The following is a 27,977-nucleotide window of genomic DNA, read 5'->3' on the forward strand; positions in this document are numbered from 1 at the left end:
AGAGAATAAGAGGTTAATGTCCTGCTAATCTCTCCCATCTTCGGCTGGGGGTAACTAAGGGGGAGGACGACTTAGCAAAGGTCAGAGGCTGAACAATATTTTCTCCTACTGAAGACACAGCAGAGCAGGGAGGCTCCCGCTGCAGCCAGGCACAGGACATAGCTGAGCTGGGACACCCAGAGATTTCTTTATATATTTCTCAGTTTTAATTGTAATATGACACTAACTAGGGAAAGGATGAAGTGCTGAACTATTTTCTTTCTGCATTTTCTGTGTTTACTGTTTCTTTAATGGATTTATTAGCTTTAAAGGTGTTATCCGGGAGTTCTATACTAATGACCTATACTCTGGATTGGTCATCAGTATCTGATCGGTGGGGGTCAGACACCCAGTACCCCCACTGTTACTTACAGTATCGCCATGGCCTTCTCCAGCTTTTCCTAGGCCATGTGATGTCACATTCATTGGTCACATGGCCTAGGCGAAGCTGAATGGGACTGAGCTGTGATACCAAACACAGCTGCTATACAATGTACGGCGCTATGCTTGGTTTACTGAGAGAAGGCCATGGCACTACTGCGAGCGCCGTTGTCTTCTCAAACAGCTGATCGGTGGTGTTCCCGGGTGTCGGGCTCCCACCAATCAGATACTGATGACCTGTCCAGAGGTCTCTCAGCTCCTATGCGGCAGCCCCCCATTCTCCTGCTCACTCCAGATTCGGCTTGACAAAAGTCTAAATGTGAGCGAAACGTTGCTGGAAAGAATCTGAATTTTTGATGCATGCTGAGAACGATCTGCTTTTGTTATGTGGATTAACCCATGTGACTTACTTTGCATAAAGAATTGTGCCGTAAAATTATCATATCACTATACAGAGGAGAGGTCATCCGTCCGTATAAAACTCCCAGAAAACCCCTTTAACCCTTATGTTCAAAAGTCAGCAACGCATGACTATTTTCGTTAGAAGGTTTCCTAGCATATTAGTGGGGTTTTTTTTGCATACTGGTAACAGGTAGCAGAAAATGAAATCTATATACAAAAAATGAATTTATTGTGTTAAGGAAAAAAAATTAAAAGTATCAATTTTGTCAGAAATCCTACGTCCTGTCATTTTCTGTAACTGATCTGAATCAGTAACTCTTGCTCTTTCATTCACAGTGTTCTTGCCTAATATAAAGCTTGAGGGAACGCCGTCCTTCCTGTCTGTGGATGTGTTCCATCTTCTGGTCAGTTTTTCTATATTCACACAAGTAAAACATTTGTAATATTATCAGCCGTATTACCCACCATGCATATAATTATGTATCATCATATCCGTGCATAAGTCAGAGCTGAAGCTTGTTTGTTTCTCGTCTTTTATCATAGGTGGGGTCAGTTTTGGCCTTTCCATCTTTATACTGTGAAGAAGGTGTGGGGCTGCACCCATCGTCTTTAATCTCTTCATACAACCATCTCTACCTCTTCCATCTGCTCACAATGACTCATATTCTACAAATCATCTTCTCTTCAGCCACAGGTAAAGAGATATACTGTACTGTACATCAGTCTGAAATGTTTTTTATTTATTTTTTCATTTAGGGGAGCTGACTTATAGGTGGGGATCTGACTTCTAGGACCCCCATGTTCTGTAGACCAACTGCGTTATCTTTTTCTCAGCACAGTACAACTCCTCTCATGACCCAACTCTGCCCAGAGAACTGATATATAGTGTGAAGGAGGCTGAGTTGCAGTTCCTGCACAGCTAACATTGCACAGTGGAAAAATTACGAAGGACCAATGTTCTTAAAGCTGGATTACCATGGCCTGATGTTCTGACTGATTATCGGTAATGAACTATGAACACTCGTGACCGATAATCTGCCTGTCTAAAGGTGCTGCAGATCACCCGATGAACGAGCGAAACGCTTATTCATTGAGGAAACAATCTGAGATGCGGAAACCTCAATCATCAGTCCCGAGCAGTAGATTGTGTTGTCTAAACAGCATTCTGCTTCCCAGGAAAAATGATTTTTTATAGGGACGAGCGAATCACAGTAGCCATCGCTCTTTCTCATACTGTGGAGGTGATCGTTGCATGTAAATACAGCTCTTCACCTCCACTTAACAAGCAGACGATTGTCGGGACGGAGCCATTCCTTCCCGACAATCGGCTGATCCTCACAGCATCTAAAAGGCATCAGTGGGACGCAAGCCAAAGTAAGTTTTCAGGACATGGTTGAAATTAAATAAATCAATGCATTTTTACTGCATAAATGTGTACTTTTTCTAAATACAAAGTGCTCAGATACAGAAACAATAGGTTTGCTCAAAAGGTAGACATCTCACCTGTTTCACGTCTTCTATATAAAGAATCTACTGTTAATAATAATAATTAATTATCCTCAACATTCATACAATACGTTCTTTTGTTTAATCTGTTGACAGACTGTGTGCCATCTGCCATGCCAGGTGACTGTGAAGAAGCTCATAGTGCAGCTGCCCTGTGTCAGGACCTTTCACTGCTCATTACCGGGTTAGTGTACTGTTTTAGACAGTGATAAATATGTATATGAATATGGTCCACAAGCAAAGCAATTTCCAGGGGAAATCAGTAAAAAAAAATTTAAGAAAATGTTGTCTGGGCCAAAAAACACTATCCAAAGCCCGGCATTTATGCCGCAAAGTGGCCGGATCCCATTATAGTCATAAAGCATCCGGCGGTGATCTGTTAAATCCGGCAATGTCGGATCATGCCTGTCTGCCGGAAACGTTCACCAGAGAGGTAAACGTGGCCTAACTCTGTGGGGTCTATACAGTGAATTGATATATTTCTGTTTCTTTTTCTTCTGGACATGGACTACAGTTCAGTGGATTGTATAAAGATGTCCCTATATCTTAGACAGCAGTCATCTTGGCCGAGCGTGCATGTGTTTTTAATGGGCAAAGGGGAATAAGCCACTGCCAGATCCTTCTGCCGATGGCTTTTGTCCCGCAGGGAAAAAAGAATCAGACACCCTGAAAACCAATATGCCTGACGCACAGATAATCAGCCGGTCATGGTCAAATCAGCAGATTTGAAAATGAATTTCATTTCACAATCATTTTTAAATGGTTGTAGTCAGAGGCAGATGTAGAGGAGTTTTGGACAGATGCCTAGTCCTTCAAATTCCGTATCATTACAGCAAAGGACTTTGTTCAAAGGGGTTTTCTGGTTCTTGAATGGGATCAGCACTGCAGTCACTAGGCCTAGCCACTACACAGTTTATGGAGCTGTACAGTTCCTGTGCTTCTGAAAACAGCCGAACAATAGGGTGCCAGGTTTCAGACCCCAACCCATCAGATTTTAAAGGCAGTCTCTCACCAGGAAATTCGCTAGTAAACCAGACTCAATGCCTCGTAAGGCTTGCTCAGCTGAATGTAATTGATACCTTTCTCTTAGTGATCCATTGCTTCATTCTGGAGAAAAAGTACTTTTAGTCCATATGCAAATGAGCAGTTAAGTGCACTCTGTGCACCCTTGCTCCTCCTGCTTCCTCTGACAGCCCCTCCCTCTCCTAGGTTGACGGGGCCAGGTCCCTGCATAGTCATCTTGCTTGGCCTTGTCAAAGGAGTGGGTGGGGCTAGCCAAGAAAGGGTGCACAAAGTGGCTTGGGCCCGCCCTTGGTGCACTTAACCGCTCATTTGCACATTGATTAGAAGTAACTTTTCTCCCGAATGAAGCAATGGATCTCTAAGAGAAAGGTGTTATTACATTCAGCTGAGCTAGCCCTACAAGACAGTGTGCCTGGTTTAATGGTGAATTTCCTGGTAACCCATCCTAAGGATAGGTCATCAATAATTAAGTCCCAGAAAACACCTTTAATTTGCCATTTTTACTTGATGGCAAGATACATTTAGCAGAACTAAAAACACATCTCTTCTTTACACCTTTTTGGCTCTCATGCTTATACGCTGTTCTATAGTTAAATCACACATCACTTTTCACCCTTGTTCTAAGGCTACTTTCACATCTGCGTTTTCAATTCCGCTATTGAGATCCGTCATAGGATCTCAATAGCGGATGAAAACGCTTCAGTTTTGTCCCCATTCATTGTCAATGGGGACAAAACTGAACTGTACGAAACGGAATGTACCAAAATGCATTCCGTTCCTTTTGGTTGCGCTCCCATCGGGGACAGAATAACACTGCAAGCAGCGTTTTTCTGTTTGCTATGTGGTGCGGAGCAAGACGGTTCCGTCATGACTCTCAATGGAGATGGATACGTTTTCTCTGACACAATAGAAAACAGATCCGTCCCCCATTGACTTTCACTGTTGTTCATGACGGATGCGTCATGGCTATATAAGACATAATACAACCAGATTCGTTCATAACGGATGCATGCTGTTGTATTATTGTAACGGAAGCGTTTTTGCAGATCCATGACGGAGCCACAAAAAAAAACCGCTGGTGTGAAAGTAGCCTCATGCGTGTTCCATCACTTTAGTGGAGCATTTCCAGAAATGTCTTTCATTTGATGCCAAAAATTTAGAAAGTAATTTGTTGTTTTGTACCATGGATATGTTACAGCTTTAGAGCAGCTGATCTTCCAGGCTGGTATATCTGGGACTGCGTGAAGAAGGGTATTGTCCCTTACCTGCGGTGCTGTGCTCTGTTCTTCCACTATTTGCTGGGAGTGACTCCACCAGATGAGTTGAAGTCCTCATGTAAGCTTACTAAAGACGTCTAAATAATGTATATTGTGTATATATAAAGTTACCAATACTGATCATCTAACATCTGCCCCTTTTATGTTTATGGGACATTATTCAGGGGCTGTGAGTTGAGGAGAGTAAGTCATGTGCAATACAAGCTTCCATATTTCTTCTGTCTTTTCCCCTATGGGGCATATATTGTGTATGTAGTTGGTCTCCACAACTACAGATTTTCTCTACCATTGCTGAAGCCGGACACTAGTCTTTAGTCTGTATTAATCCGACAGCTGTATTAATCTTACAGCTGTCACTTCAGTTCACCCAAAGGGCAGTAGGGCTCAATCCATGCAGTATCTTTAATTAGATGTGAAGTGAAGGACTCTCTGAGTTGAAGTGTGCACTATCATGTCTGTGCTGTAGCACTTAAGAAATGATCATCTTGCAGTGTAATGCTGCCACTGATTGCCCGATAAACGAGCAAACTCTCATTCATTGGGCAATTGTGATTTTTTTTTAAGCCCTCTTGCAAATCATCGGTAGCCGGTGGCAGATCATGCAGTCTAATTACGAGCTTCTGCCGGGAAACCACTAGACAGCATGGTGATGGGCGATAGCATAGCGATTGCTCCTCCCCATGCTGTGGATGAAAACACTGCATATGATAACGGCCGGGAAGGAACACTTCCCTCCTGACAATCGCCTGCCCGATCAGGGTGTCTAAATACTAGACACTGTTAGACACTTCTATTACATGCAGCCATCTCCTCCACATCATGGCGAAAAGTGATCACTATGCCATCGCTCGTCCCCATGCTGTACAATGGCGGCAGATCGTAATTAGACAGCACCATCTGCCGCCGGCAAGCGATTATTTTTAAGCATGCTTAAAAATGACAATTGCCGGATGAACAAGTGTTTGCTTGTTCATCGGGCAATCGTCGGCAGTATTACACTGCAGGATGATCGCTAACTAGCATTCATATTAACGATCATCGGGCAGAAAATCTGCCCATGTAATGCACCCTTTAGTCCTTCTAACTAATCTGCATTTTAAATAATTAGAAATCAGGCAGCATTCTCACATGAATAATAGAGGTGTTTATTCACCCATGCTGGAAGCGCGACGTTTCGGCTCTATACTGGAGCCTTTCTCAAGCCATGATTATAATCTGCATTTCACCCATTTCTTTTACAGTGGCTCCAGAAGAGCAGCTGGAGGCTCTGTGTAGCTACCTCTGTCTCCCTACTAATTTACTTGTCCTTTTTCAAGAGTACTGGGACACCGTGAAACCACTTATTCAGAGGTACGATTTCTGCAGTATGTTTTGGCATGTGTGCAAAAGTTCTATAAATGTTAAATATTTTTATTAAAGTGGTGTTAGAAAGCACCAGCAATAGTAATATTAGGCTACTTTCACACTAGCGTTTTAGTTTTCCGTTATTCAGATCCGTCATAGGGGCTCAATACCGAAAAAAAAAGAAAAGCTTTAGTTTTGTCCGCATTCATTGTCAATTGGGACAAAACTGAACTAAACAGAACGGAGTGCTCCAAAATGCATTCTGTTCCATTTAGTTGCGTTCCCATACCGGAGAGCAAACATGTTGTAGTTTGCTTTCCATCCTGGGATGCGGAGCAAGACGGCATGACCCCCAATGCAAGTCAATGGGGACGGATCAGTTTTCTCTGCCACAATAGAAACTTTCAATGAAGTTCATGACGGATCCGTCTTGGCAATGTTAAAGATAATACAACCGGATCTGTTCATAACGGATGCAGATGGTTGTATTATCAGTAACGGAAGCGTTTTTGCTAAACCCTGCCGGATCCAGTAAAAACGCTAGTGTGAAAGTAGCCTACGTATAACGCAGGTTACATAAGTTGTCTTCAAGCCAGAAGCCTGCTGCCTACAATATAAGGTTTTGTGAACATTGCATTCAAATTTTACATTTAGCATATGCACCAGGAAAAGCTCCCAGTGTATATGGTATATTTCTCGCCCATATTCATTGGGGGACACAGAAATCATGGTATAGCTATGTCCAGTAAAAGCTGTTAGCTCCTCCCCCGGCAGCTATACCCCCTCCAGCCTGGAGAGAGAACTTCAGTTTTTTCGAGTGTCAATAGGAGGCAAGACCTCCCTGCTCTGCAGGGAAGCTCCTGAAGATTTCTTATTTTAGTTTATTATTTTTTTCCTTATTTTTTTCAGATGGGAAACAGTGGACGCCTCGCCTCCCTGTTCTCCCGGGGTCGAGTTGCGCCAGTGCCGGTGACCCGCACTGCTGCCTTCCTCACAGAAGACAAGGTGGACCAGGGGCAGCCTCGCTCCCCTGCATCCCGCCAGCCAAGGGGTCATCCATCCAAGCCCCTCTTCCAGCTTCCTGCCACTACGGTGCCAGTGGCTGAAGGGGTGACCCTGCTGTCAGGTGTTGGCGCTTCTGTCCTGGGGCAGCTTCCAGCGTACTCTGGGTTCCCTGGTGCCCATGGAAACCTTCCTTCAGGGAGCGACTCATACAGTTCCTCTGTACCGTCCTTACAGCCTTGGGATCTGTATGTAGTTCTCTCAGCCTTCCAGTCTTCTCCACTTGGGCCCTTGCGGGAGTTCTTACTCCGGTTCCTGTCCTGGAAGGTAGTTTTTCTTGTGGCTATCACATCTATCAGGCGGGTGTCTTAGTTGGGGGTGCTCTCTTGCAAGATCTCCTTCCTGGTTCTTCTCAGGGATACTGCAGTTCTCCAGCCCATAACTTCTTCTCCAAAAGGTGGTCTCTAACTTCCATATCAATAAAGTAATTGTCCTTCCTTCCCTGTCCCTTTCCTTCGCACCCTACAGAAGGGAGTTACATTATTGGACGTTGTCAGAGTTCTACTCCTTGTTAGCAGCCTCCAGTCCGTCTCGGCGTACGAACCCCCATTTCGCTCCGGAAGGTTCTCGCTAGGGGTTGGCGGCCTCCAAGGGCGATTGCACGTTGGATTCGGTCTGCAAGTGCTGACGTATACCGCGCCCGGAGCAGGGTTCCACCCTTAGGTGTCATGGCTCGCTCCACTGAGCCATGTATTCTGCCCAGACGGAGGCTCTGCGTCTTCAGCCGCTCTCTGACTGGCCTTCCGGAGAATGGGTCTTCCTGTCCCTTTTCAGGGTTCCTGGTGCGTCTTTCCCCTGCATTTCTGTGCGGGGCCTTATGACCGGCCTTGGATTCGTTCTGTTCTTGTTCCCTCCCCATGGTACTGCTTTTTAACGTCCCATGGTCTTCTGTGTCCCCCAATGATACGATTGAGAAAATAGGATTTCTCGCCCAGTTTCCTTGGGGGACACAGAAGACCTTGGGTATAGCTCATCTCCATAGGAGGCGTGACACTAAGTGAAAGCTGTTAAGCCCCTCCTCCACAGCTATACCCTCAGCCTGGAGAGAGAGGCTGCCAGTTTTTGCTTAGTGTCCAAGGAGGCAAGACACTCCCTGCTCTGCAGGGCTCTTTTCTCCTTGTTTAAGTTTTTATTTTTACTTTTTCTTTTCTTTTTGTTCCAGATCATCAGGGACAACAGAGACTCACTAGACCTCTCTGTTTCTCCCGGGGTCGAGCTGCGCCAGTGTCGGTCACCCGCACTGCTGCCTCCCCCACAGAAGGCAAGGTGGACCAGGGCAGCCCTGCTCCCCTGTATCCCGCCAGCACAAGGGTCGCCCGCACGCCAAGCCCCTCTTCCAGCGTCCTGCCACTACGGTGCCAGTAGCTGAAGGGGCGACCCTGCTGGAATGGACCGAGGGTGAAGACGGCTGTGGTAAGAGAGTGGCTTCTCCAGCCCTACGTCCCCCCCTTACTACCACCACCCGGTCTCCTGCGGGCCTGACCCCCATACTGTGCCTCTGAACAGCTTCATAGCTGTGAGGGTAAATGCCTTGCCTCTGATGGTAGAGGTCATGAGTTCGAATCCCTTCCACTGCTGGATCTAGGCTGGCCCCTGGGGTGCCGCAGGGCGGCAATCTGCTCTCTGCTTCCCCCTCCCCCCTCCCTTCCTGGCCCCCATAGGACATGCAGCTGCTGTCCCCCTTTATCTTTTGATGTCCCGCCGGTATATAATACTACGCGGGCACCCGATCTCAGGGTCCCCCCATCTCCTTACCGGAGCGTTGCTCAGGGCCTGGGGCCCGCTCCTGACTCGCCTCCAGCCGGCATGGACATTCCGGTGCGGCCGGGCGCCGCAATGACCTGCTGGGCCGCCATCGGGCCTGCGGGGCCGCAATTCCGGCACTCCATTTGGGCCCCTGACTCTTCCGGCCTGCGGGGTGGGCTCCCGCGGCCGGTTTAATGCGCCGCTCCGCCTCAGTCCCGGCGGTATATAATACTATGCGGCCCCGGTCGGCCGGGCGCCGCACAAATTTAGGCCCCCGGCTTTACGGCCTACTAGGCCGCGAAATTCTGGCCTTTGTTGGAGGGGGCGGGTACTTCTCCCGGCGCGAATTCTTCCCGCCTGGGGCTTCCTCCGCCCCCAGTGGATCGCAGCGCCGGCCCCCAGGCCGGCTCCCTGTTAACCCTTTGGGTGCAGGCCGGCTCCCAATGGGCCTGTATGGTTGGCCACCCCCTTTTTTCTTGCATCAAGAGAATCTGTGCCCCTATATGGTGGTTCCCCTTTAGCCTCAGAGAGCCTGTTTTAAAAAAAAAAATAATAATAAAGAAATAAATAAAATATGAAATACTAATGAATAAACAGATGTCTAACAGATTCTTGTGGGCTGCGCTGGACGCTGCAGCCTCATCGCAGTAGTGCTGCCTGTCTGCATGCCCCCCTTCCATAGGCGGCATGGTTTCGCGCTCCCAGCCTGCGTCGCTGCCAGGTGCATTTCCCCTTTTAGGCGGTTTCTTGCCCTCTCCCGGGATGCAGCGCGGGCCAAGTGCATGCGGTCAGTTCTGTAGGCAGCATTCGTCTCCCTCTCCAGGTATGGAGGCGGGATACTGCACTCTCCCTGGCTGCGGGCTGGCCCTGTGTATGACCTTCTTAGGCGGATTGCTGCAGTTTCACCGGATACGGTGCTGGCCATGTGCACGTCCCCCTTCCTAGGCGGAACGCTGCACTCTCACTGGATTCGCTGCCAGCCGTGTGCGTGACCCCCTTCCATAGGCGGAATACTGCACTCTCACCGGATACGGTGCTGGCCATGTGCACGTCCCCCTTCCATAGGCGGAACGCTGCACTCTCACTGGATTCGCTGCCGGCCGTGTGCGTGACCAACTTCCATAGGCGGAATACTGCACCCTCACCGGATACGGTACTGGCCATGTGCACGTCCCCCTTCCATTGGCAGAACGCAGCACTCTCGCTGGATTCGCAGTCGACCATGTGCGTGACCCCCTTCCGTTGGCGGAACGCTATACTCTCACTGGATTTGTTGCCGATCATGTGCATGTCCCCATTTTATTAGGCGGAAATCTGCACTCTCACCGGATGCGGTGCTGGCCAGGTGCACGACACGCTTCCATAGGCGGAACGCTGCACTTTCACTGGATTCGCATGCATACACTCCCTCTGTCTGTGGTTGTTCTCTCGCTGGTGCGTTGCTGGCCATGTGCATGAACCCCTTCCATGGCGGAGTGCTTGCACTCTCGCTGGATCCGCTGTCAGCCATGTGCATGGCCCCTCTTCCGTGGGCGGTGTACGCACTCTCACTGGATTCGCTGCCGGCCATGGGCATGCCTCCCTTCCTCAGGCGACATACACACATTCTCACTGACTGTGTTTGTCTCTCGCCAGTACGTTGCTGGCTATGTGCATGACTCCCGTACATGGCAGGGTGCTCCCACTCTCCCTGGATGAGATGCTGGCCAGGTGCATGGCCCCCCCCCCCCTTTTTTTCCGGGCGGCATACTGCACTCTAGCCGGATACGTTGCTGGCCATGAGCATGGCCTCTAACATGGGTGGAACGCTTGCACTCCCATTGGATTCGGTGCTGGCCTTGTGCGTGACCACCCCTCATTCCATGGGCGGACTTTTGCACGCTCATGAGATTCACGGCTGTCCTTGTACGTGCTGTGCTGGACTTGTACATGTCCCCTTCATTGGCGGAGTGGTTGCACTCTCACAAAGTTCGGTGTTGGGGGAATTATTGCACGCTCTCTTAATGCTAGGATAACCCTGTGCATGTCCCCCTTTCACTAGGTGGACCTCCTGCGCTCCTGCTGGATTATATGGTATGTCCTATGTCTCTGGAGTAGGTACGGCCTTAGGCGTCACCCCCTTTTGGGGTGGGCCTTTGCACTCTTGCCGACTGCAGCTTGCCAGGTACATTTCCCCCCCTTTCGGGGCGGACTGCTTACGTTCCATCGCGTGCCATGCTAGCTTGTGCATAACTCCCTTTCAGGTTGCACTTTGCACTTCCATAGATGCTGGGGCACTCTGTGGCTGGCCCTCTTCTCTGAGTGACTTTTTTGCAGGGGACGGCCGTTCTTGTGCGTTGTTTGGGCCGTTTATGCCTTCTCCTTCCGTAGGTGGGTTGGCCTTCTCACTGCTTACGGGGCTGCTCGTACGTATGCCTCCCCTCCTTCCTGCGACATCCCTTTGTTCTCTTGGGTTACTTGCCGCAAGCCTTGCACTCGTCTCTACAGAGATCGTTCTGTCCACCTGACCCGGAGGGCTCTATGCTCTCTACTGCACCGAGCTGGGTGGTACTCATTCATTTCGTTGGCCCTTCCTCCCGGGAAGTTTTCGTGGTTCCTAGATGCGTGCTGTTGTCTGCAGCGCCCCTCGGATTCTTCGTTGGCTCTGGCGGGACTATGGTTCCTTCGCCTATTATCATTTCCTCCTCTTCGGATGCAGTGTGGTATGAGTCCTTCCTCTTGGCGCCCTCTACGCTTCGGTCTGATCTGCTACCAGGTTCGGGCCACTCTTCTCGGGAAGATCACCCAACTTCTCTTGGATGCTCGATTACCCAGGTCCGGAGGACCTCCACCTTGGGTTCTTCAGGGTATTTGCCTTCTGCGAGGCGGTGAACCGGGCGTCTCACAGTGTAGCAGGGTTCTGCTTTTGGGCTGTCCTATGGCTTCCCTGCTGCCCACTCCTCCTTTCGGTTGGGGGGTGTGATGCCGGCCTCTGTCTCGACTACCTTGTCTCGCCGGCTCTGTTTGGTTCCCCGTTCGGTACAGATCACTCCGATGTGGCTTCTGCCCCGGCCAGGCTTCAGAGGCTGTTCCTTCACTGTCCTCCCCTCTGGGGGGAGCATGGTTGTTCATGTGGATGGTTCCGGTGTTCCTTTGGTCTCGTACTGTCTCCCTTGTTCACACTGGATGTATTAGCTGTGTGCCTCTTGCTGGGTCTACCGCGTTCTGTCCTCCCGCTGGGTGCAGATTGCGCTTTCCATTCTAGGCTATGGTCCTGCTGTAGACTTACCTTCTTGGTAACTTGGGGGGACTGCCCTTCGGTCCAGATTGTCCTTCGATCTCCCACACCAGGACTGTAGATAGTCTTCCTGTGGTGGCTACATCAGCATGGACTTTAGCCTGTCTTGTCCTGGCATCTGGCGGATGCTGGGCGGACCCTTCGGTTCCCTTCCGTCTGTCCTTCTGCTCCCCCACTCCGGGTGGATACGGGACAACGTTGCTCGGAGGCCGACGGGACCAGTTTTTTCCGACCCTTCTGCCCGTGTTACTGGTCTGCGCCTGGTCACATTGGGTTTTTACCCGCTTGCCCAGGTGACTCCAGCGGGCTCGCTACTGTTCGCTCCTGGCTGTGTTTCGTCCAGGATCTGTCGTTGGACTTAGGGTTTTTTGTCTGGGTGTCTGTGGGTAGCTGGGCATTCCCCACTCTGCCCTTCTCCCCCCCATGGTTCTGTCTTTCTCCAGTCCGGCCTGGACCTGGGACTGGGACTCTTTTGCTTGAAGTGTCAAGTGTCGGCGCTGTCCTTCCTCTTCCAGCGTTCCCCGGCCCTCGGGGCCTGTTCAGACCTTCTTCCTCGGAGTGGCTCTTTGGTTCCTCTGTACTGTCCTCCGGTACCGCCCTGGGAGCTGCATGCTGAGTTCTCGGCGCTCCAATCTTTCCCTTGGAGCCGTTACAGCAGTTCTCTCTACCTCTTCTGTCCTGTACGGTTGTTTCCATAGCCGTCGTGTCTCGGACGGGTGCCTGAGTGGCGGCCCTTCTTGTTCCGAGCCTTCTGTCTTTCCCCAGGTCAGGGCTGTTCTACATCCCATGTCTTCCTTCCTTCTGAAGGTGGTGTTTGCCTATATGTTGTTTGGGCTTTGCAGTTTTTGCTTGGAGATCTCCGACTCTTGGCGACGTTCGGTCTCTTGTGTTTCCAGGCGGTCCGTGCTTAGGGTTGACTGCCTCCGGGATGGCTTTTCTCAGCTTATCAGATTGGCTATTGCTGAGGTTGCCGCACCAGGGGCAGGGGTCTGCCTTTGATGTCACCATTCATTTCACCAGAGCGGTCGGTGCCTCCTGGGTCGGAGGCATTGGGCTTCGGCCATGCATTTGGGCAAGGCGGCCACTGGTCTTCCTTGCACGCCTTACCGAGTTCTGCAGGGGGCTTACTCAGGCTTCGGCGGATGCTGCCTTGGCCCGCCTGGGTGTGCGGGCGGCGGTTCCTGGATGCCTTCGGGTGCTTCGCCTTGGTGCTGTGGTCCCTCCCCTTTTGGACTGCTTTTGAACGTCCCAAGGTCTTCTGTGTCCCCCAAGGAAACTGGGCGAGAAAACGAGATTTTTGTATAACTTACCAGTAAAATCTCTTTCTCGCTCTTTCCTTGGGGGACACAGCACCCACCCATTCATTTGTTTTTCTCTACACGGTTTCCGAGTTTGTGTTACCCGTTGGGTAGTTGGCTTGTTGGTTCCACTTTTGGGCTTTGCCTTTTTTCACTACTTGGACACGCAACTGGCAGCCTCTCTCTCCAGGCTGAGGGTATAGCTGTGGAGGAGGGGCTTAACAGCTTTCACTTAGTGTCACGCCTCCTATGGAGATGAGCTATACCCAAGGTCTTCTGTGTCCCCCAAGGAAAGAGCGAGAAAGAGATTTTACTGCCACCCCAGAGACAACATGTAGAAAATACACAAATCTCAGCGCTGTGCCTGGGAAGGTATTAATAAATGAGTACACCATCTGATCTCTGGTTGTCGCACACATTGCATGAACTATGAAGTATGACTGAACAGATTTAGTCACTTCAATTAACAGTCTGCAGCTGTCACAACTGTCTCTTTGTTCTCTAGGTGGGGATCTGACCCAGCTGTTCTTAGCGTCCTCGCTGGTAAAACAAGTGCAATCAGGTTAGACCACTGTTAGAACTTTTTCACTAACATTACAGATTTGTCCGTGGGCTTAAAATTATTTTCTTGAATGGTCTTTATTAAAAACATTCAGCAGCTTTGTCATAACGGGTTAACTTCTGTCCAGCTTTGAGAATTGTTCTTCCCGGTAATCTAATAACCCATATCTCTAAATTACTTATAGCTCAAAAACACTTATTTAAGCCAATTTTTTATCAGTAAAATAAGACTTGAGGTATAATGAGTGTTTATAAGATCAGATATAAGGAGCCATCAGCCGAGCTGCCTGACAGAACACAGTAAAAACACAGAGCATTGTACTAGAGAATCTCAAGGCTTTACAGAGAAAGGGGCTCAACATTTTTAATAAAGAAAAAGTGATTTTTAGCTCAAAATGAGTACAATGCAATAATAAAAACAAATTGCCCCAAAGATGTCCATAGCCTTTAAGGGCATTTTCCACTTGAATGCTTTATGGCAAGTCAGTTGGATATGCCACAAAAGTGAGATTGGTGGGGACACATCCACCCATATTATTTCCTGTACATTTGAATACAATCATAATTCCATTCACACGTTCGTATTTTTCCGCAAAACACGGACATCAGCAATGTTCGTTCCGCATTTTGCGGACCGCACATCGCCGGCAGTCTCATAGAAAATGCAATTTTGGACAAGAATAGGACATGTTCTGGTTTTTTTTGCAGAATGGAAGTGCGGATCCGCACATGCGGATGCGGACAGCATATTCCGGCCCTATTGAAAATGAATGGGTCCGCACCTTTTCCGCAAAATTTCGGAACGGATGCGGACCCATTTTTCGGACCTGTGAATGGACCCTTAATTTCATAACACAATGAAAGAACAATTAAGAGTAGTAGATTACACAGAACTGTAATGTACTGTGAGAAAAAACTGTAATGCATGCAGTACTACAGATGCAATGCTATACTAAGTCTCATGATTGCACCATATGGTAGCAGACAGAGTACCTAAGGGGTTATAATATGGACCAGTGTGCTTCTGTACAGGGTCCATATGCATGGCTTTGTTGCATGCAGGGACCCTAAGGTCATTGTGCTAAGAATCTGCATTTCAGAAAGCAGGTTTTTGGAGAATACTGTTCAAAAGATTTAGGCAGATGTGGAAAAAATGCTGCAAAGTGAGAATGCTTCCAAAAATGGAAGTGTTAATAGTTGATTTTTATCAATGCAGAAAATTCTATGTAAATGAAGAAAATCTAAAAGAGAAATCTAAATACAATCAATACAGTCTGTCTCTTCATGTAATCCAGTCTTGATGATGTTGAGATCAGGGCTCTGTGAGGGGCCATATCATCACTTCCGGGACTCTTTGTTCTTCTTTACACTGAAGATTAATGACATTGGCTGCATGTTTAAAGTCCTGACCAAATCCCCAACTCCATTTGCTCTAATGCAGCCCCAAATTTACAAGGGATCTCCACCATGTGTCACTGCTGGCAGATTATTGTACCGCTTGTACTGCAGCTCCGTGATGGTATTGTATGATGGATGAGTATCTGTCTGGATATAGCTCTTTGGAAGAAGCACAAAGAATCACTTGAGGACCATAGCTAGTCTGCAGCAATCTTTACACACCTGTCTAAAACTTTTCGCACGGTACTGTAAAGGTAGATTTAGACAAGTAGATAATCATTTACGTTCCACTGGAGAGAGAGGTATATGGTAGGGTTGAGGTTTCACTTTTCAATGAGTCACTTTTTATTTCCAGTTCCATAATCCCACATCCATACTTGAATATTACAACCTGTTTTAATGGCAGGAAGCATGACAGAATATTCGGAGGTGTCCTCTATTAAAATAATGACTCTTGATTCGCCTTTTACTGTATCATAACTGAGATGATAAAATGGTAGCCTCTGATTGACAATAGTCTGGTACAGAACATTATGTGGGATCTCAAAGTAGAGAAGTTGTGTAAGCAGATTATGAGGCACTCGTCTGTTATCCTGCAGGTACCCAAGGAGTCTTAACACCTTAACGGAGCTGCCTGAAGATTACAGCATTCTGCTCAATCAAGCTTCCCATTTCAGGTACTGGATATAATACTTTATTCTTTCCAGATGAATTTTACTACATTGCGTGCAGGTACATTTACATTAAAGGGGCTGTCCCACAAATAACATTTATCACCTATCCTCGGGATTGATCATCAACATATGATAGCTGAGGGTCCGCCTGTTGGGATCCCCATGGGGGGAATGGGGGTCCCTAAGTCCCCCTGTGTGAATGGAGCGGTGGTGCAAATTTGTGACCACTGATCCATTCACTTATAGGGGATACTGATGGAGATAGCTGAGTCCCAGGCAGTCCCGTGGAGGTGAATGGAGTGGTGGTCATGCATGTACACCACCACTTCATTCACACAGGGGAGTCAGGGACTTTTGTTCTTGTGATCGCTTGGGGTACAAGTGATCTGTCCCCTAGCTGATCAAGCATTTATCACCCCTGTTCTTGTGACAGCGGTTGGACCCCCAGCAATCATACATTTATCACCTATCCGCAATGCAAAATGCTGTGTAAGTACAGGCGCTGAAATGGTAGTTGGAGGCACAAAAGGTGACATTAGATCAGACTCATTTACTCACATAAGTCAAGAGGTGGGAGAGAGACACAACCCCCGACACCTCTCGCACCAGGCCAGCTCAACAGATGGACCCACACTCAGCCGTCTGATAGAGAACAATAGCAGGCTTCTATGCTGCGGGTATGTTTATTGACTCAATGAGTTTCGAGGATAAGGCAAAGCTCCCCTTCTTCAGGAGTAAAAACACAATCGTACTGAGATCAGAGGCAAACACTTATATTTATAGGGAGGTCCCGGATGCCATCACACAGATCAAAGGGAATTGGTGGCCATAACAATGATGTAGGGCTGAAAGCCTGTTCGGACATGTTAACTCGTTAAATGGTTTGGCGTGTGGCCCAACATGGAATGCACGCTAGTTACTATATCTCATTTCCGGTCTCCTGCCCACCAACAGAATTTGACCGGAGTGGATAAAGCTTCCGGTGTGTTCGGTACAAAAATTGGAGACATTACCAGTATATATGTTGTTTTTTAGGTGCCCGAAATCCCAGGATGCTGAACGTAAACACCCAGTGATGTGTCTTCTGTGTGGGGCCATACTGTGCTCTCAGAACACTTGTTGTCAGGAGGTGGTCAATGGAGAGGAGCTGGGGGCTTGCACCGCACATGCATTGCACTGTGGAGCTGGAATCTGTATATTCCTCAAGTGAGTCATTGAATCTGACAAGATACGATAAAAAAGGAGTAACAGGAAGACTATCAGCAAAAATGCAGAGATTTTGAAGATTCATGGACCGTAGCTGTGCATGGCTGCAGGAGTGGTGGATTTTGTGGTTACATATATTATGTATTTTTCAGGATTAGAGAATGTAAAGTTGTGCTTACTGAAGTGAAAACAAGAGGCTGCTTGTACCCAGCACCATATCTGGATGAATATGGAGAAACTGACCCTGGTTTAAAGTAAGACTCATCTTCTACATTCTCAAGCTATACTCGCAGTACGATTGTATCGATACAATATATTGGGCGTCCTTTAGGTATACTTCAGGGCTATAGATATATTTTGTGTATTAAATAGCACAGTCAGCCTCTTTTCAATAAAGGGGATCTTGCAAGAAACATATATCACGTGATTTACAATCACAATAATAGAAGTCAGTGGGCAGTGAATGCACCCGTGCAATATAGCTGCATACATGTGCCTATATGCCCATCATATGTCAGAAGATTTTTCCAATTTACATGCCGACAGTCTTAGGTCTCATGCACACGACTGTATTTTTGGTCCATTCCGTTCATTTTTATGGGTCATCAAAAAAGACGGACATCACAAGGATCTCATCCATGTTCTGTCTGCATCCGTTATATAGAACCTGTACTATTCATGTCTGTTTTGCGGACAAGTATAGGCTTTTTGTGTTTTTACAGTGGGTCCCAGGAAAATTGGGGGATGCACACGGACCGCATCCAGATTTTGCGGATCCGTGATTTGTGGACCACAAATCAGATATGGTCGTGTGCAGGAGGACCTACCCTAATGCTTCTTCTTTTATGAAATCTGTAATGGCTATGCAAACATTACTATATCACTGTCATGTAAAACTAAAAAAAAAAATTTTTAAAAATGCACACAGGTAGTACAGGGGTGCACAACCTTTTCTGGTTGCGGGCCACATTGTCAGCCTGAATCAATTCCAAGGGCCGAAAATTAAACTTAAAGGGGTATTACCAATTAAAATATTATATTTATGGCATATTGAACATACAGTATATATCATAAATGTCTAGTCACACTTCTAGTAATCCCATCTAATGGGAGAATACATGAAAGATGTGAGCAGCCACAAGACATAGACATACATGTCTGTTACCAGATGGTTGGGGGCTGCACAGAATGGTATAGAAGGTCGTATGTGGCCCCTGGGCCACAGGTTGTGCACCCCCGGTCTAGTATAATATATGTAATTTTCTACTCTTATTTTCTCTATGATCCGTTGTGAAGACGTGGGAATCCACTACGACTCTCCCGTGAAAGATACCGAAAGCTGCACCTCATGTGGCAACAGCACTGCATCATTGAAGAAATTGCACGTAACTTAGAAATAAGCCAGACATTTTTTGGCTTCAATTGGAGTCTCCTTTAAATGTCTGTTTAGGTGCAATTGGTAAGAAATACATGTATTACGTTTAACTTACATAATAATTAAACCTAACATATTAGACAGATATGGGGTCATTTATTAAGACTGGCGTTTTAGCTGTGCTGGTGCTTGATGCGCCGGCCTCTACATAACTTTAGGTGCATTGACATGTCTAGTTTTGCACTGACCTTCAGATCTAATCCATACCCCTTGGATGATGAGTAGAAGTCATATAGAGTAATTCAGGACATAATGTTTGTCAAATTTAGAGCGTCACCATGATGAATGGCATTCTGTACATAGAACACAGTGACAGGTAAAGGAGTTTCCAACATTTTGATTGTAAAAAAAAAATTGTATTTGGGATAAGGATAAAGGGGGTCATTTACTACCCAGAAATATGTATTTCTAGCGGAGATTGCAGCACAAAGGTCTCTTGCAGGTCTAAAAAAGGGTGCGTGGCAGGGAAGGGGACGGGCCGGCAGGCCTGTCTCATTCATAATTTTTTACACCTGTTTTAGTCGTAGAAAATGGTCTAAATGTAAACTAGCAAGGGAGCTGGCTTACGTTTAGACTGGTGCAGGAGTCGCCTATGCATAACTTTGGCAGATCCACCGCCAGCTATAGAGGTTAGGGTACTTTCACACTAGCGTTTTTGTTTTCCGGTATTGAGTTTCGTCACAGGAGCTCAATACCAAAAAATACTGATCAGTTTTATCCTAATGCATTCTGAATGGAGAACATTCCGTTCAGGATGCATCAGTTCAGTTCCTTTTACTTTTTTTGGACGGAGAAAATACCACACAGTTTTATCTCCGGCCAAAAATACTGAACACTTGCCGGAATGCTGGATCCGGCATTAATTTACATTAAAGAGTATTAAGTGTTCCGGAAAAACGCGCAGACCATTAAAAATGCAAAAAAATAATTTTATACCGGATCCATTTTTCTGGTTGACACCGGAGAGACGGTATTGTAATGCATTTGTCAGACGGATCCGCATCCATCTGACAAATGCCATCAGTTTGTGTTCGGATGGCCGAATCCGGCAGGCAGTTCTGGCGCCGGAACGACCTGCCAGAATCCTCTGCCGCAAGTGTGAAAGTACCCTTACTTTTAGACCCCGGTCTTAAATAATGAACCCAAAAATGCAGGCACATACAAACCTTTCAAATTCACAGTTTTTTCTGTTCCTTTTATTCCATCGTCCCTCATGGACTTTCCTACATCAGTGATGTGTTGTACTCCCCATGTGACCATGAGAGCCAGTCAGTGATTGCACAGTGACATACCATCCATATTCAGGTCTGCTTCAGGCGAGTTTCTTTCACCCTTATGATGGGAAGGCATCAAGTGTACAACACCAAGTACAGTTCGCCTTCATACCATAGGTCTCTGCACATGACATCCTCCAGGAAGACTATAAGCCTGCACCCTACCTCTTTTTTCATGCCTGATGAATGGTATTAGGGTACTTTCACACTAGCGTTTTTGTTTTCCGGCATTGAGTTCCGTCTCAGGGGCTCTATACTGGAAAAAAACTGACCAGTTTTATCCTAATGCATTCTGAATAGAGAACATTCCGTTCAGGATGCATCAGTTCAGGCCCTCTTCGTTTTTTGGCCAGAGAAAATACCGCAGCATGCTGCAGTTTTCTCTCCGGCCAAAAATACTGAACACATGCCGGATCCGGCATTAATTTCCATTCAAGTGCATTAATGCCAAGTGTTCCGGCAAAACTGACCTTTAAAAATGAGAGAAAAATAAATACCGGATCCGTTTTTCCTGATGACAACTGGAAAGATGGATCCGGTATTGCAATGCATTTGTAAGATGGATCCGCATCCGGATCCGTCTGACAAATGCCATGCATTTGCGTCCGGATTGCCGGATCCGGCAGGCAGTTCAGGCGACGGAACTGCCTGCCGGAATCCTCTGCCGCAAGTGTGAAAGTAGCCTTAATTGGAATTGTTGCATACTATACTATATTTAATATTTTACATGCAAGCTACAAAATTAACTCTTTTGAAGCGGATCTGAAGGGATTGTGGTTCTGATTCTTAACAATAATGTTCTATGCCATGCTAGAATATGCTAGAATATACAGTACATCCGCTTACATCATCACTGAGAATTGTGCTGCCGGGTCACTGTTTGTGCCGACTATGCTGACATCACCACTGCAGTCAGTGATTGGCTGTCACGGTGAAGTAAAACACATCTTTACTCTGACTAACTAAACAAGGGACACCGGGGAACCCTCAGCACAGCATTTTAATGGTGAGTCCATGCCTGTTTTTGTACCACCCTTTAAAAGGGTTTTTTCGCATCAGAGACAACCCTCTTTAACCCGAGTCCTGGTCAGAAATTCAGATGAAAACCCATCCATCTAATAATCGGATGGCCTGAGTCCACCAAAGCAAGAGCCCTCCTTCGTAGAAGCTCTTCTACCTGACTCGTAGGCCTCATGCACTCAACCATATTTTCGGTGCACATCCGATCCGCATTTTGAGCGGATCGAATGCAGACCCATTCATTTCAATGCGGACAGCACACTGTTTTGCGGACAACGGTTAGATCATTTCTACGGGAGCTAAAAAATAAATGGCGGCATTCACTCGGCTGAGATTCCGTGTTGTGCGGATCTGCGATTTGCAGACCACAAAAAGGATGCGGTCATGTGCATGAGGCCTTAGGAGAAGGTTCTGAGAATGGTTCTCCCTCTATATCCATATGCCCTGTGTGTAATATGAGCTGGGTTGTTCCATTCAGTGTCCAAGGAAATCTAACTAGCCAGATATAAGGAATATATACTGGGGAAAACTGACTAGAATTAGATTATGTGATCTGAAAAAATACCAATACCATGAAATCATTTTCAACCTGAATAGATAGGGTTCTTTGGTGTGTGTGTACGTCCCTATGTTGTGGTATTTAAATCCTGATATCTTAACATTTCTGTTTCTTTTATAGGGACAAGCTTTAATGATCCCTCTTCACATCCCAATGACTGCAATGTATGCAAATATATTTTTTTACTTGGATAATCACAAAATTATAAGAGGATTCCCCGCACCAACGTAAAGAGAAGTCAAGACATGCTGCAAACCGTGTTTTATATGTTTATGTCAGTTCTCATTTTATTAGTCCAGCGTTGCCAACTATACCTGGTTTGATAATGCAATTAATGGTTATTTTTTCATGTGTTTTTATAAAAAAGAAAAAAAAAGTAATAAAGCTTTTGTTTGAAAACATATGCAATTTGCATTACTTTACAGTGAGGAAAACCTAAATGTTCTTCTAAGGTTAAAGGACTTAAATGCTTTATTATTATAATAATAATAATAATAATAAATAGCCTTTAGATCTAGTTTATCCTGTTAGTTTCACATACGTCCGTAACAACATATATATATCCATGCAACCGAGGGAGACATAGTGAGAGAGATTTATAAAAGCAAGTGAAAGCTGTTAAAGTCGGGTCTATAGACAGAGAATGGTCCCACTGGGTCAGAGTTAGAATTGGTTAAAATGGGTTGTGCAGTGCTACAATATTGATGATCTATCCGCAGGTTGGGTCATCAATATCAGATTGGCAGGGGTCCGACTCCTGGCACCCCCGCCGATCAGCTGTTTGAAGAGGTAGTGGTGCTCATGGGGGTGCTGCTTCCCCTTCAAAATGACCTGCTCATCGTAGAGGCAGCGCAGTGTAATTTCAACTGCTCGTCCCATTCAAGTGAATGGGACAAGCAACTGTACTTACACTGCGTCACTGCTGCAAAGGAGACGATGAGCAGGAAGCAGTACCCGCATGAGCACCACTACCTCTTCATACAGCTGATCAGCAGGGAGTCAAAGGCATGTTTTGATCTCCACTTTAAAGGGGGTGTCCGGGATGCCCAACATTTTTTACAGCGATCGTTGCAGGTCTGTGCAGCAGTCACTAGCTCCTCTCTCCCCTGCCCAGTGTCTACAGAGCTGGGGAATGGTAGTGCCAGGCTGGGCAGGGGAGAGAGGCACGGACAATACACAGTGCTGAGAAGGGGCATGGCTAGAGGCCGTGCAAGCAGAAGGCTATGAGGAGAGGGAGTGTACGCAGGAGCACCGCCCTGCCTTGCTGAGGTGCTGCACAGGACTGTAGACGTGATGTCAGCAAGGAAAACAACAAGGTCACATAACAGCCTTGTAAAGAAGCTAAAGGGAGCAGAAAAGATAGTAAAATTATATTAGAGATTTGCTGCTCTGGCCAAGGCAAGTTTAAAGGGAAATAAAAGTCTCATCCTGGAAAAACCCTTTAAAATGGGGCAGGGACTTTGCGAAGACTTGCTTGACATTTCCCTTCCAGTTTTTCCTATGTTGATGGAATATAGCACCATCGTTTGACTGCCAGCAGTGGCCCTAAGCCTAAATCTGCTCATATTTTGAAAATAGAAAAGTAGCAGGGCCCACCTTCACTCAGCTGCACATGGAGGGTTTATAAAAGCAATATATTGATTCAGACTAAATTGTATACAAAATTACATAAAATACACATGTAGAGGAATATAAACATATACTAAAATATATTAATAATAAAGAATATAAAAGGTATAGTCCTAGTGGATCCCTGATGTGTTTGGATGACAATCCCAATAAAGTGGTTCTGTGTAAATGACGTTATTCGTCCAGTAACTTCACTGCCCCAACTAATATCGCGGTGGGGCGTACTCGAGTTAAAATCCATAGTCAGATGGAATCTTCAGTATAATCGCTTGTTATTTACTTGGTTAGATCACTTTGTATATTTGGTATAGTACCTCAGATGTCGCTGCCTGCATATATATTCACTCGCCGCTGGTTTACTCACTGTTCTGTTGAGTTTGCCGGTTATGCTGCGTCTATCGTGGCGTCCCACGTGTAGCTCGGTTGTTGAAGGCAGTAATCTGGCTTCCAGGAGACTTGTTTAGGGATCTTCGGTAGCTGCGAGTGTGCCATACTAGTGATTTCCTGATGATATTCTTGTGCAGGTGATGAGTTAAGCGCAAGGTCAGGTTTCACTGAAGTTGTAGATTTTTCGGCATTTCCTTTACAAATCGCGTTACCGATCCCTCTCTCTGTGTATTACTTGGAAGCGCTTCAGTATTCCGGTCTTGTACTTTATTTCATGAGAAATAATTGCTCTCTAGAAGATTGGGTGAATTCTTCTTTGCAGGTGCACCCATTCCATATTTTGATCAGTAGGTGAGCCATCTCTAAGATCTATTTTTGCTCATATTTTGACCACAAAAAAATAAGTTAGACTTTGTTGAAATCTCAGCGTAGAAAATGGTAAAAGGCATTCAAACAAATGTATGTGCCCTGTGTATACAGAGTGCATGCATTTTCTGTCTTGTGCTAAAACCACATGCTGCATTGTCACAAGTCATATTATTTTTCTTTTTCTTAAAGGGGGTTTTTAGGACTAAGATATCAGAAAATAAAAGGTTTTGTGAATTAATGCTATGTCTCCATCATTTTTCTTTTCCTCATTTTCAAGATCATCAAAAGGCAGTGTGAGATGGGATGCATACTGTATAAACAAGTGAGCTGGCGGTAATGAAGGCTGCAGTCACATGACTTATCATGTAACAGACGTGTTCATAGCCAGTGATGGTCAGTTGGCAGTGTTCACCAGCGAACACATGCGGGCTGCCACCTTTAGTAAGGTAGACTCACCCGTCCGGCGAGGCACAGGTAAGCCCTTACCTGTGCCGGTCTGAAATCAAATGCAGTCACCGGGAGCAGGCAGTTCCAAGAACAGCACGATGAAGGCCCCCAGCGGCTGTTCTCGGAACTGCCTGCTCCCGGTGACTGCATTTGATTTCAGACCGACACAGATAAGTGCTTACCTGTGCATCGCCGGACAGGTGAGTCTACCTTACTAAAGATGGCAGCCCGCATGTGTTCGCTGGCTAACACTGCCAACTGACCATCACTGTTCATAGCTTCTTCCCATGTGCACACATAAAGAATAGCTCAGAAGTGCTGCTATATCTACTGTATGCTTGTGCACAAGCAGGGGAAGCAATGAACGCTGCTGCCAGTCTATACATGCACCCCTGTCCTAGAAGGGCCTTTTTCAGAACTTTGCTTTAACGGGGTATTGCCTCTTGGACCTGCACCTGTCTCCAGAAGTGGTGTCCTCCGATCTCCATACAGCCTGGAGAGGAGCATAGCCCTCTCCAGTCATCAATATGGGATTTACAAAATGTTGCCCTGACTCCCATAGAAGTGAATGGAGGGAGCCACGCACATGTGTGGCCACCTCTCCAGTCATAACTTTTTTTTTTTTACAATATCTGAAAGACATTTATTAGAAACTGGAGAACTTCTTTATGTAGCACTCAGCAGCTGTTACCTCATTTTGGTCCATACAATTAACCATCCTACTCGCCTGCCAAGCAGCCAGCCAAAGCTCGTATCAGAAGGACATTTCCCATGCTGTAAAATGTGAAGCTGTTTATTGGCATCTATTATAATAATGTAATATGTTCCTGCGTTATCCACGCTTTTCCACCTGTAGTCTGCAGCCGCATAGGGGTGGGCAACCTGCGGCACTCCAGCTGTTGTGAAACTACAATTCCCAGCGTGCTCCATACATTTCTATGAGAGTTCTGTGAAGAGCAGAGCAAGTATGCATGCTGGGAGTTGTAGTTTCACAACAGCTGGAGTGCCGCAGTTTGCCCACCCCTGTCATAATGGGTGTTTTTTTGTTATTATTTATTCTGTTGTGGTATTAGCTTTGTATCAGTGTTTGACTTCAGTTTTTGGATTTTCTTTTATTTAAAGAATTAGTTATTATTATACTAATGAGTAGACCCTTGATAACTAAAATATGAAAAGAAAATGTTTAGGCTTCTGGTTTGCATTGCATACTCGTACTATATCCTAAATCAGGTATGCCCAACCTGCGGCCCTCCAGCATGCCCTTAAATCTGTAGGCTGTCCAAGCATGCTGGGAGTTGTAGTTTTGCAACAGCTGGAGGGCCGCAGGTTGGGCATCTCTGTCCTATATCCTATAAATCAGCTTTCATTGTCCCAAGTCATGTTTTCATTTAAGCTGGTATTTCTTTACTTTTATGGGTTACGCACATTAGTCTATGTTAATTTCCTGAATTAGACATTTACTTCCGTGTCGTGTCTGTGCTTCTGTTCACTCTTTATGTTTAAAGGAAATAATGTAAGAACTTCTTGCTATAAAATAAAAAATGTAAGATAATATTTCTGTGGTTACATCTTTAACACAAGTGCACTAGGAATAGGACATTTCAACAAGCCAGGTGCAATATGTGAACTCCACATCAACATGGCAGCCATTTTACCCAATATACCAATGTTGATTTATTTATTGAAAAACCAATAGCATGAAAGAAAATAGTAGGGACAGTATAAACATCACAGTATAAGGGTCCATTCACATGTCATCAAAATTTTGCGGAACGGGCGCGTACCTATTTATTTTTAATGGGGCCGCAAAAGATGCGGACAGCACACAGTGTGCTGTCCGCACTTACGTGACGCGGCCCCACAAAAAAAAGAACATGTCCTATTCTTGTCCGCAGACATGGACAAGAAAAGGCATTTCTATTAGGGTCCATTCACACGTCCGCAAAATGGGTCCGCATCCGTTCTGCAATTTTGCGGAACGGGTGCGGATCCATTCATTTTTAGTGGGGCTGCAAAAGATGCGGATAGCACACGCACTTCCTCTGCCCCACAAAAAAATAGAACATGTCCTATTCTTGTCCGCAGCAATTTGCGGACGTGTGAATAGACCCTTATAGTGCAAAATGCGGAACGCACATGGCCGGTGTCTGTATTTTGCGGATCCGCAATTTGCGGACCACAAAACAGTTGTGGGCGTGTGAATGGACCCTTAATAATATACTTAGTAATAAATTACATGCTGTCATTTAAAAAACATAAGAGCTACAGTTACTAAGTTTTGTGTTGTGCATTTGTTTGGCCAGAAAATAGCCAAAAAAAATAAGCTAACTAGGTCAGGTGTCTTGTAGCAGGTTTTTTAGACTTTTTTAGGCTTTTTTTTTTTTAACCCATACTGTGTGTCTTACTGCCTGGCATTTTTGCATGCCTTGCTTTTTTTAATAGGAAATTATGTACCCCCATCCCGTAATGTCACTTCATCATTAGAGCAGTATGTGGAAAGTGCCATTAAAAAATGCCACACACTGTTTATGGGACTCAAATGTCAAACAATGAGGGGGGGGAAAATGGCAGACCAAGAGCATTCTCCAATAAAAATAAAAAAAATGCCATTGACGCAAAAAAATAACAAAAAATAACTCAAGGGTGAAAAAATTACAATAAAATTTGTGCTGAGTTTAATAACATAAAATGTAATGTAAAAAACCCTCTAAGGCTGAGTTCACACGGGCGAGATTTCCGCGCGGGTGCAATGCAGTAGGTGAACGCATTGCACCTGCACTAAATCCTGACCCATTCATTTCAATGGGGCTGTGCACATGAGCATTTTTTTTCATGCATCAGTTCTGCAATGCTTTAAAATCGCAGCATGTTCTATATTCTGCGTTTTTCACGCAGCCCTGGCCCCATAGAAGTGAATGGGGCTGTGTTAATAACGCATTGCATCTGCAAGCAAGTGCGGATGCAATGCGTTTTTCACTGATGGTTGCTAGGAGATGTTGTTTGTAAACCTTCAGTTTTTTATCACGCGCGTGAAAAAAGCATCAAAACGCATTGCACCCGCGCGGAAAAAACTGAACAACTAAACGCAATTGCAGCCAAAACTGACTGAACTTGCTTGCAAAATGGTGCGAGTTTAACTGAACGCACCCTGAACGCATCCGGACCAAATCTGTCACGCTCGTGTGAACTCAGCCTAAAACAGCAAAAAACTGTGTGGCGCCACCCTATAGGGGTTGTCCAACCATCAAAAAAAGGTACTCACTGATCCCCTGCAACTCCTGTTCCATCAGTTCACTGTCCGCTGTCAGTTTCTGCTTTTTCGGTTTCTCTTGACATAGAAGGAATTGACTACCCAGCCAATCTTTTTACCGCTGCAGCCAGTGATTTTTTTTTTTTCTTTTCTTGAGCTTTAAAGGGGTTGGCCCATATCGCACTTTGGTGGTATAGCGCTAGGATTTGATACCAATATCTGATAGGTGTGGGTCCCGCATCTGTCTGTAAAACGGGCCCCTCAAAGTGAATGAGAGCACACCACGCAAGAGCAGCCACTCTCTATTCACTTCTATGGGAGTGGCGTGCCGAAAATAGCTGAGTGCTGGCTACGCTCTCCATTCACTTCTATGGGAGTTCTGGAAATAGCCGAGTGCTGGCTACGCTCTCCAT

General features: G+C 46.1%; 1 protein-coding gene across 2 annotated transcripts in view; it reads left to right on the forward strand.

Annotated features, from left to right (window-relative positions):
• UBR1 (ubiquitin protein ligase E3 component n-recognin 1) overlaps positions 1–21,885 on the forward strand; it is a 121,460-nt gene extending 99,575 nt beyond the window's left edge. For both annotated transcript variants that reach the window (XM_044271645.1, XM_044271646.1), the window contains exons 38-48: positions 1,159–1,226; positions 1,366–1,516; positions 2,425–2,512; positions 4,550–4,686; positions 5,870–5,978; positions 13,861–13,917; positions 15,914–15,991; positions 17,024–17,194; positions 17,347–17,448; positions 18,491–18,653; positions 21,603–21,885. In XM_044271645.1, the coding sequence (XP_044127580.1) occupies positions 1,159–1,226; positions 1,366–1,516; positions 2,425–2,512; positions 4,550–4,686; positions 5,870–5,978; positions 13,861–13,917; positions 15,914–15,991; positions 17,024–17,194; positions 17,347–17,448; positions 18,491–18,632 (1,103 nt within the window). In that variant the 3' untranslated portion in view covers positions 18,633–18,653; positions 21,603–21,885. The remainder of the gene's footprint in view (positions 1–1,158; positions 1,227–1,365; positions 1,517–2,424; positions 2,513–4,549; positions 4,687–5,869; positions 5,979–13,860; positions 13,918–15,913; positions 15,992–17,023; positions 17,195–17,346; positions 17,449–18,490; positions 18,654–21,602) is intronic.
• Positions 21,886–27,977: the final 6,092 nt, after the last annotated feature.

This window comes from Bufo gargarizans, chromosome 11 (assembly GCF_014858855.1).
Source record: "Bufo gargarizans isolate SCDJY-AF-19 chromosome 11, ASM1485885v1, whole genome shotgun sequence".
Taxonomy (NCBI): domain Eukaryota; kingdom Metazoa; phylum Chordata; class Amphibia; order Anura; family Bufonidae; genus Bufo; species Bufo gargarizans.